Source organism: Myotis yumanensis, unplaced genomic scaffold (genome assembly GCF_028538775.1).
Source record: "Myotis yumanensis isolate MYYU_CA2020_CCGP unplaced genomic scaffold, mMyoYum1.0.hap1 SCAF_7, whole genome shotgun sequence".
Lineage (NCBI taxonomy): Eukaryota > Metazoa > Chordata > Mammalia > Chiroptera > Vespertilionidae > Myotis > Myotis yumanensis.
Genome location: NW_027223758.1, coordinates 32,834,686 through 32,851,652, shown reverse-complemented (window position 1 = coordinate 32,851,652; position 16,967 = coordinate 32,834,686). Strand labels below are relative to the sequence as shown.

Here is a 16,967-nt window from a genome sequence, read left to right as displayed (position 1 = left end):
CAGAGCTATCAGAGGACATGAATGCCTTCCTGCTTTGCCAGCGCTGGCTCACAGCAGCTGTGGTAGCTCAAGGGCATGCTTGGGCAGCCTCCCACTCTGAGCGAGACACAGGCACAGCTACTGACCTGGAGGGCACAGCAGTTGGGACCTGGACCACAGGAGTAAGATGGGGCCCAGATCAGGGCAGAGTACTCTCTTACCACCTCCTTCCTCCCTCCTCTCCTGCCAGGTCCATCTTGGCATCCCTTAGACAGGGATGGAACCTTTTTTCTGCCAAGGGCCATTTGGATACAACATCCTTCATGGGCCATACAAAATTAGCAACTTAAAAAGTAGCCTGCTAGCACCGCCGGTGTGGCTCAGTGATTGAGTATTGACCTATGAACCAGGAGGTCACTGTTTGATTTCTCGTCAGGGCATATGCCTGGGTGGCAGGCTCAATCCCCAGTGGTGGTGGGGGGGAGCGGGGCGTGCAGAAGGCAGCCGATTGATAACTCAATGATAATTCTATCTCTTCCTCTTCCTTCCTCTCTGAAATCAATAAAAATAAGTTTTTGAAAAATTAGCCTGCTCTGTTTGGTCAAACATTTAACTAACTCACCCCTAATGCCTTGGCAGGGCCAGACCAAATGATTTTGAGGGCTGGACGTTCCCCACCTCTGCCTTAGGGGCTGGGGCACAAGAGGAAAGCAGACCATTCTCTTGGTTCAGATGATGCAACTGCTAACAGGTCTTTTCAGTGCCCTGCCTTTCCTTCCCCCATAAATATTAAGAGGTGTTGCAGTATTTACCTGTGGCTGCATCAAAATAAGGACAAGACAGGCACAAGGGGCTTCATTGGCTTCGTCTCTTCCTCGGCCCACTCCATCCACGCCAGCACGGACAGGGCATGAGTCTGCTGCAGCCAAAATTGGGGGTCAGGGCAGCCCCAGGGTTCTAGCCTCCAGTGCCACACTCAATGTACCAGGGGGTGAGGTTCACAAGTGCTCTCTCTTGCAGGGTCAAGGGGAAGTGCCATCCTCTCCCAAGGGGCCACCCCAGGCCTGGGCCCCAGGCTCTTGAGAATCCATCGCCAACTGGCCAGAGCAGACTTGAAACCAAGCCCCATGAGCTTTAGACTTAAATTACCTCCCCAAGGAAGCAGCAGGAGGCCCCAAATATATTTGTGTGACTATCTTTGTCTCCCGGACAGGAAAAGGCAAGTGGAAGCCCACTGCTCAGATAAAGAGCTGCTGCTGCTGTGGGCAGGGAGTGGAGGACGTGCCACAGCCCATGTCAGAGCTGCATGTGTCTTCCTCTAGTGTTGGGCTGGCACAAAAGCCACTCGCTCAAACGCAGGAAGCTGGAGGCAAGCCCACAGCCTTGCTGGCTCACAAAGGCTCCTGGGCAAATTCCAACCATATGCAAGTCTGGGAAAAATACTGCTAGCAAGTTGAGGGCCTTTGTGAAGACAGGAAAAAAGGCAGCAGGAGCTACAGAAAACACAGAGGACAGCAGGGCAGGGAAAGGACAGTCAGGCTGAGCCGCAGGCCCATCATCTCTTGGTTGATTTGGCAAAAGCCTTTGGCCTATTCCTTTTAGTCACCACTTAATCTCTGAATGAACATGGGTCCCATGCGCAGGGCTGGCTAAAGGCATTTATTCTTAAACTGTTCACCAAAATGGAATCAAAACACTGGCATGACCTCACAGTTTGTAAAGCATTTTCCCAAACATCATTTCATTACCGTCCATGTGAGATGGGACTATCCCTATCTTACTGTTACTGACAATGAGTCTACAGATGTTGAACTTGCAGCAGCTCAAACTGCCATGAAGTAACACACTTGCCATGATGCTACCAATGATTCTCTCTGGATCCAGTTTTGGGCCCATCCTCACCCCCAAATCACCTAGAGCAGTGGTCGGCAAACTGCGGCTCGTGAGCCACATGCGGCTCTTTGGCCCCTTGAGTGTGGCTCTTCCACAAAATACCGACTTCTGCGTGTGGGCCACCGTTTCAATCGCACTGTACGTGCGCGCCCGCACGTGGTATTTTGTGGAAGAGCCACACTCAAGGGGCCAAAGAGCCGCATGTGGCTTGTGAGCCGCAGTTTGCCGACCATGGACCTAGAGTCCCACTCTCCTCCACAGCTCAAAGTTGTCCCAGACCTGAACCCTAAGGACCTTCCCCTGCCACTGCCCTCTCCATCCACAGACCCCAAACTCCGGTCCTCTTGGGCTCTGCTGTCTACAGACACCCACACACTTCACTCAGCTGTTATTTTCATACTTCTTTCCCCTCAGCCTTGCACTTCTCCAATCCTCCAGCACCAACGGGTGTCCAACAGTTCAATCCTGACACTACCTGGTTAACGTCAGATCCACAAATTAGAGGGCTCAGTCCCACAAGACTGCCCCACTTCAGATGCCAACCGCAAACGGTGCCCAGGCTCCCCACACTTCTTCCTGGCCAACTTCAAATTCAGGGGTTCCTACCACTCCCCCTCAGATTCAATCATTTGCTAGTAGGGCTCACAGAACTCAGGAAAACACTTGTTTACCGATTTTTAATAAAGGATATAACTCAGAAACGGCTCAATGGAAGAAATGAATAGAGAAGGTATGGGGAGAGGGTGCAGACCCTCCCAGCATTTTGATGCGTTCACCAACCCAGCAGCTCCTAGAAACTGAATCAAGGTTGTGGAGTTCAATCTGCAGCCTTCCCTCTCCTCCCAGAAGGCCAGGGGATGGGACCAGAAGTCCCCACTCATCACTTTGGCCTTTCGGGGACCTGCCCCATTCTGAGAACATCTAGCAGTCCCACTGCGAGCCATCTCGTTAGCATAAACTCAGGTGGGACTGCAAGGGAATCATGAAGCACAAAAGATACTCCTATCAGGAAATTCCAAGAATTTTAGGGAAACAGAAAAAACACAAATATTTCTCATACAACATACACCTTTTCTTCAATGTTCCCATTTTCAAAATTCTACTTTTTACACTCAATTCCCATGAAACTGCCAGTGAATCTGCCACCCAAACTGTTCCTTCAATGCAACGCCGGTGTGAGCTCCCAGAGGCCACAGGGTCCTGACCTGTGTCCCAGCTCTGCATTCTCCGCGTCAGTTCGGGGGGCAGCATGGGCAGCTGGCTACAGTGCTGGGACAGGTCAGGGGGCTGTGATGCTGTTCAGCCTTGGGCACTCTCCCCTCCCCCCATCTGGGACAGGGAAACATTAACAAACATCCCAGACGACACCGATTCTTGCCTGTGATCGGCCCATCCACAGGATGGTGGCAACAGGCACTTGGCAACTGCTCTGGTTCCCAATACCCAACTGCTGGGAGTGTCATGTTGGAAAAGCTTGGCAAGAAAAAGCGCTCACAGCTCCTCTGGGACAGGAATTACACGTGGAGGCAAAGTTATGTCCACTGGCCTCTGGTTAGGTTCCAAACGCGAGTGTCAGCCTTTGGAAATGAGGGCATCCTAGATCAATGTGAAAAAGTCAAGATTGCCCAGCTCACACCCCACACCACTTCTGCTGCTTGACTAACCAGGGGCACCTAGCCACGGCCGGAGTGTGCAGATCATACTCATTGCAGGTGAAACAGAAAGAGGACTTGCAGGTACCATCCCAGCTCTCCAGGCAACTCAAGGCTGACCAGGAGTCCAGAGACCAGAGCACAGTCCCCGGCCGGGGTGGGAGGCGGGGAGCATCAAGCCATTTGTCTAAGACCAGAGTCTACTCCTACCAAGTGGCAGACAGGACAGCATGACAGAGAGATTAGTAACCACATATGGCTGTGTATTTCATACATAGCTCTGTACAAAGTATTTACAGATATTCTTTACAGAATAGTAAACCACCTGAAGGTAGAAAGATAATGGTTTCTTCTCATCGACAAGGTGAATCCTGATGTCAGCAAAGCTTATCACACAAATGAACTTGTTCCTTCTCAGGCCACAACTGAAGCAAATGCCACTTGCTTCCTGGGTTCCAAAAAGCTGTGGCCGTGGGACCCTGATCGTGTGCACCTCCTTCCCTCTCCCCATTGATTCCTCAGCATTACAGACAGGCCCGAGGGCTGTGGCAGGAGGTGCTGCTGCTGCTGTCCATTTGTAACAAGAGGACAAACTTGCTGAGGGAGAAGACTGGGAGTATCTGTCACGTCATCACCTCTGGATCCTGAAAGCATTTCCTTTGTCTTGATGTATCTTCCACTTTCTGGATTAATCCATCCACACCACACTCACCCCGGGTGGGACTCCTGCTATGGAGAATGACCCATCACTGAGTTTTTTTGGTTCTAAAGTGCTGAGCGTAACTTAGTCTAGACGCCTCTCCGAATGTCTCTGGGCTTGCCAGCTGCCGGCACGCTGCATGCCCTCCACTCTGCACACAGGGGCACACGGGAAGGAGGGGAGGTCTGAGCAGAGTGGCTAGAGTGCTTCTGGCATGTTCACATTAAAACACTTGTCAAGACAGAACAGTGCTGGAGAGACCATGCAAGTGTAAGTGCATGGCTGCTTCATACTATATACCCCGATTCTCTAAAGCAAAAGGCACTTTTTTCCAAGCCGGAGCTTGTCTAAAACAGCTGGCGTGGCTCACAGGAAAAGCTGTCCAGGGCTGCTCCCTCAGGCCGCAGTGAGGAGCGGCCTGTTCGGGCTCCTGTTGACCTTCAGGCTGCAGCCTGTCCCTTTCTGGGTGCTGAACGTCTCCACTGACATTTCCAACCAGGAAGGAGAGACCGCAGTGAAGGAGATAAGTCAAACCCCCAAAATGAAGCCACGGTAATGAGTGGGTGCCTGTTGGACTAGACAGGTGATCTGAGGGAAACAGGAAAGGGAGACACAAGGAGGGCACTTAGGGAGTGTGGGGCAGTTTCCGAACAGCAGCTCTGCCTAATGTGAAACGTTAAACAATTGGTTAAAAAGGGACCCTCACGGTCTTTGAAGCTCATCCTTCCGATGGGAACTATTTTCTTCCATGAAGGAACTATTATTTTTAAAGCGAGGCTGCTTTATATATTGGGTATTACATAATTCTAAAAATAGTAATAAAAGTATCTTTTTTAAAGCAACTTTGTGTGGCTTGTGGAAGAGAATAGGTAGCAAAAAAAAAAAAAAAAGGCAGACAAGTCAGGCTGGGTGGTTCAGTGGGTTGGAGCACCATCCCGTGCACCAAAGGGGTTACAGATTCGATTCCCCGTCAGGGCACACACCTAGGTTGCGGGTTTGATCCCCAGTCAAGGCGAGTGAGGGAGGCAACCTATTGATGTTTCTCTCACATTGATGTTTCACTCTTTCTCCGTTCCTCTCTCCCTAGAGTCAAGGAACATATCCTCAGAGTGAGGATTAAAAATAAAAAAGCCCTGCCTTAGCTGGTCTGGCTCAGTGACAGAGCATCAGCCTGCAGACCAGAGGGTCCCGGGCTCCATTCCAATCAAGAACATGGACCTTGGTTGCAGGCTGCTCCCCAGCCCGGTCCCTGGTCAGAGCACATGCAGGAGGCAAACAAGTGATGTGTTTCTCTCACACTGATATTTCTCTCTCTTTCCCTCTCTTCCACTCTCTCTAAAAATCAATGGAAAAATATCCTCGGGTGAGGATTAAAAAAAAAAAGGTAGGCAAAACCAGTCTATGTCTGGGCCCTACAATTTAACATTCCTTCCTGTTTGTCTGAAAATACTGTGATTTCTAGGCTGAAAAGCAGTAGGAGTTACCCAGTAACCTAGTTCCCATCTGTCTCTCTGATTTCTGACCAGCTAATAGAGCTGCTCTTAACAAGGGCCAATCTTATTCCTGGGCTACCTTCTCCGCCGCCTTGCCTTCATTCTACCGTCGGACTTCTTTGGCCAAAGCAGACTGAACAGGAGGAGCTGTGAGGCGGGCATTCACAGGTCCAGCTACTACTAGGCAGCAGCCCAAAGGCCCCAGAGACAAGGCCCAGCAGGCTCCAAAGGCAGCTGGGAGCTAAAACCCCACTTCCTCCAACACAAGAGGCGGCAGTGGAGAGCACTCAGAAGCCCACTGTGAGGGAGGAGAGCTCTATGCTCAGGCCCCAGGTGCCCAGTGTCACACAGATTCTGCTATTGGCCTCTGAAGCAAAGGCAAACCATGGAGTGGCAGGGAAGGGTGGTAGGAATACAAAACCCTTGACAGAAACCCTTTTAATAAAGGACATCCCACCCCTCCCCATCCTTCCATGGAAGGGCGAGACCTTCAAGTAACGCCAGAGGAAGAATCTTCTCTGGCATTTAGGGGAACAGCTGCAGCTGGAACTTAGGGGCCCACTCCAGGGCACTTTTCACCACAGCCAGAGCGGCTGCTCCAAGTGCCACCGTCAGCCCCATCACCGCCAGTTTCACAAGGCGGTTGGTCCTTGGTTTGGTCAGGACGTCCTTTGCCCGATTCTCAGTCCGCAGTCCCCGAAACCGCTGCCGCAGTACCATGTCAGGTCTCTGCTGGGTGGATGCCAGCTCAAAGTCTTTGAAGGTAGAGGCTGCCGTTCTGGAGAAAAGGAGACAGGAAAAAGGAATAATATGAAAGAAATAGAGAAGGAAGGAAAGAAAAACTAGATTACACAGGCTGAGGGCATAGCCGTCCACTGCTCAGAAACTCTTTTTGATAAAGACCCATCAAGACTGAAGTAGGGATTCTGCTGGCACAAGCTTAGAACTCTGGAAACATCCCCCAGCCCTGTCCAGACCAGACACCATCTTCCATCACTTCTGCTCACTAACGAACACCTCCCACCCCCAACCAGCGGCTTGGGTCCACTCACTTGTTGGCTTCCTGTTGGGCAGCTGCTTCCCAAGCAAGTCTAGATGGGGGAAACTGAACAAAAAGGTCTCCGGCTCTACTAATCAGCATCTCATAGGGCAGGTCCTGAGGGATCTGGGACAACAGGTGGTGAACCGAGGCCATGTCACAGTCACAATCCAGGACTTCCTCTTCTCGATACAACACGATCTGTGGAGAGCAAGGCCTTCCATCAGGGACCAGAACATACAAGGTCTTGGCCATGTGCATTTCATTCTCCTTAGAGATGAATTTAAACTGGTGACAGGGCTCACACCAAATGTTCGGCAAACTCTTGTATCCATCTAGGACATATAATGTACATATCTGAGTGCTTTTCCTACTGGGCTGGGTCTTCCTGTTGGAGGCAAACTTCTACCCTGTCATGTGAAAGACTGACCTTTAAATGAAGGAGATTCTTTTAGGAGGAAGAAGAGAGGGACTCCTGGAGCGCCAGCACAGAAAATAATGGTTCAAACAGTAGAAAGAATGGTCTTGCTCTCATTAAAGAACAATGAAGAGTGCCTGTGAGCCCACACCTTCACCCCCACCCCCCACCCCACACCACCCCAATGATTCAGGCCCTCTCATAACTGGAGCACCCCCAAACCATCTCAATTTTCTATAATACCACACCCCGTCTTTTCTTAAACCCAAAGTTGGCAATTTGCACTCATTCCAGAAGATGACAACAAGAACACAGAATTCAAGTGTGGGGGAGCACTTTAAATGTTCAGAAGAATCCTATATAATAAAGAGCTAATATGCTGATTAGACTGAACAGCCAAACGACCTTCCGGACGAAGCTGGGGCTGCAAGGGCTGGCCAAGGCTGCAAGGTCTGGCCGAGGCAGCTGGGGCTGCGAGGGCCGAGCTCTTTGCACAAATTTCGTGCATCGGGCCTCTAGTCTCGTAATAAACAAATCTGTTTATCTTCATTTAACCAACATTTCCCAACCTTAGTGTTACACAGAAATTTTTTCCCCATGACATTCCCATTCCCATCGTACAAAATGGTGTCCAGGCACACCAGCCTGGGAAATGCTGTCTTCTGCATCTTTCCATAACCACCAGGTTTCCATTTAGGCAAAATGATCAAGCTGGAATGGGTGATGTGACCCTACCGCTGGCTTATGGCCTGTACCTACCACAGCTGCAAAGTAAATGGGCATCAGGGGGTGGCAGGCCAGGAAGAAGTCATATAACCGCACCACGTGTCTAAAGTCAGACAGGACGTGCCCAAACCAGGTGATGAGCCAGCTGAGGGCAAAGATGGTCCCGACCTCAGCACTAGGAACAAGGAAATCCAGATGTTAGGTTCCCTACTGAGTCATCCCTTCCCTTTTTCTGGGCCCTCTTTGTTCCCAGTGCGATGAGAAGGAAGCATTTGGGAAATGTACTTTATGGGAAATTCAGCCACCTAGGAATTCAGCATTTTCTCCTAAAAAAAAACACAAAGTCTTTAAATTATACCCCTCATCATGATATTAACACTACAATAGGTTCCTGATTGCCTTATTTCACTAGATGCTCTAATGACCAACAAATGTCTACTACAGGGACAAAAAATACCTATTTACAGGAAACTATACCATAATTTTCCTTCTGAAAAAGTCATGCTCTTTTGGGGGGCACAGGTACATATTCTCAGGCTTGAAAACAACTCTATTAATTTTTTAGTTAACATGAGGTGACTGAAACATATTAAGACTAGCTCTTATTTGAAAGGAAAAGGTCCTGGCCGGGTTGCTCAGTCGGTTAGAGCGTTGTCTCGATACACCGAGGCTGCAGGTTCGATCCCCAGTCATGACACACAAAAATCAACCAATGAATGCATAAATAAGTGGAACAACAAAGCGATGTTTCTCTCCCTTTCTCTCTTTCTAAAAATCAATCAATAAAAATTAAAAAAAAAAAAGTCAGGCATTAGCCAAGGACAAATTTCCAACTAAACAGAAGAGAAATAAAAATCATATGAAATTTGCAAAGAAATATTTCTTCTCCTTGGTGCTTGGTAAATATTACCACCCACAGATGGCCTTGTCTTTCTTACCTCTGGATCGTACAGGACTCTGTACTACTCTTGTGGCAATAACCTCAAAGTCTGCCTTGGCATACTTAACTTGCCCACCTACTCCCTCTAGATGTAAACTCCTCAGGGGAATGAGCTGTCACATCTCTTGTATCCCCAAAAGAGCAGGCACCCAAATGTGCTCTAAGACTGTGCACAGAACTGACTTATCCAGCTTGCTGGTTAACTAGAAAGAATAATTCAGGCCCGGCCAGCGTGGTTCAGTGGCTGAGTGTCGGCCTATGAACCAGGAGGTCAGGGTTCGATTCCTTGCCAGGGCACATGCCCGGGATGCGGGCTCAATCCCCAGTGTGGGGCAGCGAATAATTAATGATTCTCTCTCATCATTGATGTTTCTATCTTTCTCCCTCTCCCTTCCTCTCTGAAATCAATAAAAATATATTTTAAACAAAACAAAAGAAAACTCAGAAAATCAGTATCTACATCTATCTATCTATCTATCTACCTACCTACCTACCTACCTACCTATCTATTTATCTACCTATCTATCATCTATCTATCTATCTATCTGAAAGTCTAAGTGACCGAATGACTGATCGACCAGTTACTATGACGTGCACTGACCACCGGGGGGCAGACGCTCAACACAGGAGCTGCCCCTTGGTGGTCAGTGTGTTCCCACAGTGGGAGTGCTGCTCAGCTGGCCAACGGGCACCAGATGCTAAGCTCAGGGCTGGTAAGCGCAGCAGTGATGGTGGCGGTGGCAGGCACAGCGGGGCTGGGATGAGCGGTGTGGCATGGCACCCGGCCTGGGCTTGAGCTCCTCCCTGGCCGCCTGCGGCTTTGTACACTACTATATCCCTTGGGGGATGTTGAACTGCCTGATCCCTGCAGGGCCAAAACAGGCAGTCTGACATCCCCTGAGGGATCCTAGATTGTGAGAGGGCATAGGCCAGGCTGAGGGACCCCATCGATGCACGAATCCGTGTACCGGGCCTCTAGTAAGATAATGATGAGCTAGCTAGACTTGTGAGGAAAAAATAAAGGCTAGAGAAAAGATGAAGGGGTGTGTGTGTATGTGTACCCATAAATATAGACACATATATACCTCTGCATGAAGTCATGGAGTTCTGGATTCACCTGGTCAATGATGGGCATTAGATAGTTTAATATATGTTTGGTGTTGTCCATTGTTGGATCCATGAAATCCCTAGAGGGAGACAATTCAATGAGTATGATCAGATCAAACACTTAGATAAGGGTGAGAATGAAATGGAGCTAAAACCATTGAAAACACTGATTAGAAAATGGGCTGAGGAGTTTGGGAAGTGATGCCCAGTCTCGTATATCCCTCTGTGCTGGTACCTGAGGTGGTGGGTAGATACTTTTTCTACCAGGGATGTTGCCAGACTCTCTCCTACCACCAGCAGAAATGTGACCACAATGTCATGGTAGCCCTGGTAGTAATGCAGCTGAGGGTTGCGCTCCAAGACGAGGAGGATGATGTCGATCAGTTCTTCCTGGAGCCCTTCTCTCTGTTCTTTTGGCATGCCTGGGGTGGGGAGGAGAGGTGCACTTAAGTATGGCAAGCAGCCTAGGAACACAGAGGTTAGGAATATGGACAGCAATGGATTTTCAGATAAAGTATTTAATAAAAGAAAATTTGTATCTTAGTAACACACTTCTAGATCCACACACATATAAAATATGTGACATACAGAAAAGAGCCACCAACTAGCAACCTTACAATGGGAGTCCAGCCACCTTCTTAACTAAGTCACCACTGTTCACAAGGCCAGAAGTGTGACTATTTGACAGCATGTCTCTCCTGATGTACTGAAAAGAACGCAGCATCACTCCTGGGGTATTCCTATGAAGAACGTATAAACTGCCCTGGCCAGGTGCTCAGTAGTTAGAGCATCAGCCCTCGGACTGAAGGGTCTCGGGTCTCTGGTCTCAGGTTAGATTCCGGGTCAAGGGCATGTACTTTGGTTGGAGGCAACCAGTTGATGTGTGTCTTTCACATCTCCCTCTCCTCCCCTCCCTCGACCCTCCCCTCCCCTCCCCTCCCCTCCCCTCCCTCGACCCTCCCCTCCCTCTCTCCCTTACAATTTCTCTCTAAAAATCAATGGAAAAATATCCTCTGGTGAGGATTAAAAAACAAAACAAAAAACAAACAAACAAAACACACGAAATAATGTATTGACCTAAACATTGAGGAAATACCAAGCTCAAATTAAGGGAAATTTTATAAAATAACTGGCCTGTTGCTCAGCCGGCATGGCTCAGTGGTTGAGCGTGGACCTATGGACCAGGAGGTCACGGTTCAATTTCTGGTCAGGGCACATGCCCGGGTTGTGGGCTCGACCCTCAGTGTGGGACGTGCAGAGGCAGCCAATCAATGATTATCATCATTGATGTTTCTATCTCTCTCTCCCTCCCTCTCCCTTCCTCTCTGAAATCAATAAATAACTGGACTGTCATAAAATATAAATAAACTATTCCAGGTTATATCAGGCTAAAGAGATATGATACCTGAATGGAAAAATGCATGAATTTGTATTTCCTTTTCCTATAAAGGACATAACTGATATAAACGATGAAATCTGAATAAAATCTGTAGGTTAGACAGCAGTATTTTTTAATATTGTTACTGATTTTGATAAATGTACTGTGATTATATATGAGCCCTGTTTTTTAGGAACTACACCCTGAAATATGTAGAAACAAAGGGACACCATGTCTGTAATTTATTCTTAAATAATTCAGAAAGCAACTTACGTGTGTGTGAGCCCACTGTATGGGAGAACATATTTGGCAATGATACATCTGATAAAGTGTTAATATCCAAAATATAAAAGGAACTCATACAACTTAACAAAAGGAAGACAAACAATCCAATTAAAAAATGGGCAAAGGATCTAAATAGATACTTCTCCAAAGGGGACATACAAATGGCCAAGAGCCATATGAAAAAATGCTCAAAGTCACTGATCATCAGAGATGCAAATTAAAACAACAATGAGGTATCACCTCACACCTGTTAGAATGGTTACCATGAACAAATCAATAAATAACAAGTGTTGGTGAGGATGTGGAGAAAAGGGAACCCTAGTGCACTGCTAGTGGAAATGCAGACTGGTGCAGCCATTATGGAAAACAGTATGGAGTTTCCTCAAAAAATTAAATATGGAACTGTCAATTCACCCAGTGATCCCACTTCTGGGAATATATTCTAAGAAATCTGAAACACCAGAACAACCAAGATGGCGGCATAGGTAAACACCTAAACTTGAATCGCACAACTATATCAAAACTACAACTAAAAGACAAAACAGATATCATCCAGAACCACGGAAGACTGGCTGAGTGGAAGTTATACAACTAGAAGGAAAGAGAAAAAAGCGCACTGAGACTGGGAGGAGGTGCTGAGGTACAAAAGGGCGAAGGTACGGAGGTGGGCGCAGAAACGGGCTGGCAACTGGGTACACTGTTGTCCTTTTCAATCGGGAGGGAGATACAAGCTCCCAACTGCTCTGAACTCCAGTTCCGGGCCAGACTCTGGGGACCCAGACTCACACCAGGAGAAAATGGACTATCTGGCATCCGTCGGAATGTGAGGGCGGCTTTCTCACAGAGGTGCTTGCAGCAATCATTGTTCCTGCACGGGGCCCCGGGACACAGAGACCCCGGGACCTCTCCGGGACAGGGCTAACTGGCAGCCATTGCTGTCTGCTCTGCTGTGGTGATTCCCAGAGACCCCGTCCACCCAATTTAAAACCCACCCAAGCTGTGCGCAGAGGCTTTTGCATATGAATGGCCTGGCCTTTTGCAATCTAAAACCTAACAAACTGCAGCTGGGTGAGAGAGCCCCAGAGCTTCCAAAAGAAGGCAGCCTGCATTGCTTCACAGTTGCACCTCATCTGAGCACCTCCAAACCCCAAACAAAGAGGAGGAATCTGCAGATCTCTCTGTAGCTCCTGCTGGGCGGCCTCAGGCAGTGGCTGACTTTGCACCTCCTTGGAGATCCAAGAGCCAGTGTATCCAGTGGTCAGAGTGAGACCATACCAGATTACAACTCCTCAGATCCATAAGGGACACACTCAGGGGGCAGACTCAGTGAGCGCCAAAGCCCCACTGAAGCAAGTCCTACCCCATAAGGGTGTCTCCAGCACAGCAGTTCTCCCATTGTAGACACAACTTGTTCTCACAGCCAACTGACCTGGAGGTCAACTCCTTCCAGTGATACCAACAGCAATCAAGGCTTAATTACAACAAGACTGTGCAGCCCACAAAGGGGTGCACCAAGAGTGTCCACCACAGGTAATTAGGAAGCCTGAGCCACTGGGCCCTATAGGACACCTAGCACAGAAAGCCACTCTATCAACACAGGCAAGCAGCCAAAATGCAGAGAAAAAGAAACATGTCACAAATGAAAGAAATGGAGGAAAGCAAACTACTGGATATAGAGTTCAAAACCACGGTTATAAGGTTACTCAAGAATCTTCTAGAAACCTCTGAGAAATTTAGTGAGACCCTCAAGGATATGAAAAAGGACCAATTAGAAATTAAACATACACGGATTGAAATAAAGAATAATATACAGAGATCCAACAGAAGACTAGAGGATCCCAAGAATCAAGTCAAAGATTTGAAATACGAAGAAGCAAAAAACACCCAACCGGAAAAGCAAAAAGCAAAAAGCAAAAAGAATCCAAAAATATGAAGATAGTGTAAGGAGGAGCCTCTGGGACAAGTTCAGGCGTACCAACATCCGAATTATGGGGGTGCCAGAAGAAGAGAGAGAGAGCAAGATATTGAAAACCTATTTGAAGAAATAATGATAGAAAACCTCCCCTACTTGGTGAAAGAAATAGACTTACTTCCTGGACAGACTTACAAGTCCAGGAAGCACAGAGAACCCCAAACAAAAGGAATCCAAAGAGGACCATACCAAGACACATCATAATTAAAATGCCAAGGGCAAAAGACAAAGAGAGAATCTTAAAAGCAGCAAGAGAAAAACAGTTAGTTACCTACAAGAGAGTACCCATACGCTTGTCAGCTGATTTCTCAACAGAAACTATGCAGGCTAGAAGGGAGTGGCAAGAAATATTCAAAGTGATGAATAGCAAGAACCTACAACCAAGATTACTTTACCCAGCAAAGCTATCATTCAGAATTGAAGGTCAGGTAAAGAGCTTCACAGATAAGAAAAAGCTAAAGGAGTTCATCACTGCCAAACCAGTATTATATGAAATGCTGAAGGGTATTCTTTAAGAAGAGGAAGAAGAAGAAAAAGGTAAAGATAAAAATTATGAACAACAAATACATATCTATCAACAAGTGAATCTAAAAATCAAGTGAATAAAAAATCTGAAGAACAGAATAAACTGGTAAATAGAATAGAATCAGGGGCATAGAAAGGGAGTGGACTGACAATTCGTGGGGGGAAGGGGGTGTGGGGAGTGCAGGAAGAGATTGGACAAAAATCGTACACCTATGGATGAGGACAGTGGGAGGGGTAAGGGCATGGGGTGGGGTGGGGTGGGAACCGAGTGGAGGGGAGTTATGGGGGGGAAAAAGAGGAACAACTGTAATAATCTGAAAAATAAAGATTTATTTTAAAAAAAGAAGAAATCTGAAACACCAATCAGAAAGAATAGATGCACCCCTATGTTCATAACAGCACAATTTACAATAGCTAAGATCTGGAAACAGCCCAAATGTCCATCAGCAGATGAGTGGATTAAAAACCTGTGGTACATTTACACCATGGAATACTATGCAGCAGTAAAAAAGAATCTCTTGAGACAGCATGAAGGGACCTGGAGAGCATCATGCTAAGTGAAATAAGTCAGTCAAAGACAAGTATCACATGACCTCACTCCTATGTGGAATCTAATTAACAAAATAAAGTGATTAATGGAGTGGATCCAGAGACATGGAAGCATGGAACAGAGTGGGAATCTCAGAGGCGGGGGAGGGTAGGTGGGTGGGCAGTAATCAACCAAAGACCTTGCATTCATATATGCATAAACCATGGGCACAGAAAATTGGGTGCTGAAGGCCTGGGGTGGGGGTGGGGAATCGGAGGCTGGAGGGGAACAACGGGAGAAAAAAGGGGACATATGTAATACCTTCAACAATAAAGAATTATTTAAAAAAAATAAAAAGAACTTATATGTGTGTATATGGAGAAAGAGAGAAAGCAAATATAATAAGATACTAACATATAAGAAAATTGGGTAAAAGGTATGTGGGAAATTATCCTATTTTTGTAACTTTCTGTAGGTATGAAATCATATAAAACAAAAAAAGACTTAATTGCATGTTCCCTACTAAAGCAAACTAAATATAGGAAATATTGATCTCCTTGCTCCAAAGATATGGCTGGAAAAAGGGAGCCTGCTTGGGAGCTCTTTCTGAGCATGCAGCTGGTTCTGGCAATGGTCAGTGTGGTTCCTTAGCTCACCTGACTTTTAGTATAAAAAGACCAAATCTTGACCTTGTGAACTGCTTTAGAAGAACGCACACAGCACAGTTTTCCTACACCATTAGTTTTTTCAGTTAAAAAGATGCTGTCAGAGAAAACAGCTAATGTAAGGGCCCAGACTAAACTGAATGGAAGGTTTAAGGTGAAAGCAAACCTCATCTCTTGCCTATATTTACCCCACCCCTTTTCAAAAGGGAATATTGTAAAAGATAAATAAAAAAGAAAACGAAGTAAATCAAGTACTATGAATAGGTTAAGTCATAAAAGTAATAATAGAAAACATCAAACCCCGTTTGAATTTTCAGTAGAAGAGTACTCAGCTAAGCTAAGAAGAACATGAATGCAAAAGGAATATGAAACCACATGGAAAATTCAGCCTACAGAAAGAATACCACAGGCTGGTGTTACATAAATAGAAGAGGATAAAGGGTTCCTAGGGGGAAAATATGGGCGGCATCTGTACCAGGTGGTCTCATCCAAAGCAGCAGGATCGGGAGACCCTGACTGCCCCACCCAACCTGTGTATCAGCCCCAACCTCTTTCAGCAGCTCTTCCTCACAAGCTACTGATCTCAGCCCAGGCTGCAGACTTTCCTAAAACCTCTCAAAGGTCCACAAACCTCAATTAAGCAGCCATGGCCTTGGTATGCCCTGTCCCTCTTGCTAAGTGGGCTCTGGCACTAGTGGCAGCTGGCATCAGTTTGCAGCATCTCTTAGGTACCTCCATGTCCAGCAACCACAGATCACTTTATAGCCACTACCAGGTAACCCTGGACTGAGCACAGGCAGTGGCAGACTTCAGCCTGTGCCAGAGCTCCTCCCAAAAGGCCCCAGAACCAATACACCCAGTGGCCAGTGGCCAGCTTCAGACCACATAAGAGCACCACCCAATTAGCTCCACAAATGACACACCCAAAGATAGACTTGGCAGGCACCAGAGCCACACTAAACTGCATCCTGCTCTGTGGGGTGAGCCCCTGCACAATGGCTCATCTGCTATACTCACAGACAGTCCTCATAGTCAGTCAGCCTGAGGATCAATCCCACCCACTGATGTGCTAACAGTAGTCAAGGGCCAACGACAACAGAGGGACACACTCAGCTGACAAAAGGGACACCACTGGAGCATCTGGCTCAGGTGACCAGGGAGTGTGAACCTTGGGCCCCATGGGGCACTACTATATAAGGCCACTCACTCTCCAAGACTGGGAGATATAGCAAATCTTCCTAATACACAGAAACAAACATAGAGAGGCAGCCAAAATGAAGAAAACAAAGAAACATATCCTAAATAAAAGAACAGGACAAAACTCCAGGAAAAAAACTAAACAAAATGAAGGCAAACAATTTACTAGATACAGAGTTCAAAACACTGGTTATAAGGATGCTCAATGACTTAGGTAAACAATAGATAAACTCAGTGAGAACTTCACAAAGAGATAAAAACCATAAAAAAGAAAGTCAAAAGTGAAGAATTAGATGGAATCAACAGCAGACTAGATGAAGCAGAGAATAAAATCAGCGTATTGGAAAACAAGTAGAAAACACCCAATCAGAACAGAAAAAAAAATTTTTTTTAAATGGTGATAGTTCAACCATAACAACATTCATACCATAGTGGTACCAGAAGGAGGAGAGAACAAAGAATTGAGAAC

General features: G+C 46.8%; 1 protein-coding gene across 1 annotated transcript in view; it reads right to left on the bottom strand.

Moving 5' to 3' along the window:
• Nucleotides 1-3,766: 3,766 nt before the first annotated feature.
• The window catches only part of TBC1D20 (TBC1 domain family member 20), a 29,366-nt gene continuing 16,165 nt past the window's right edge, over nt 3,767-16,967 (bottom strand). The window contains exons 4-8 of the mRNA XM_070420087.1: nt 10,183-10,369; nt 9,926-10,027; nt 7,934-8,075; nt 6,770-6,957; nt 3,767-6,495 (exon numbers count right to left, since the gene is read on the bottom strand). Coding sequence (XP_070276188.1) covers nt 6,243-6,495; nt 6,770-6,957; nt 7,934-8,075; nt 9,926-10,027; nt 10,183-10,369 — 872 coding nt within the window. The 3' untranslated portion in view covers nt 3,767-6,242. The remainder of the gene's footprint in view (nt 6,496-6,769; nt 6,958-7,933; nt 8,076-9,925; nt 10,028-10,182; nt 10,370-16,967) is intronic.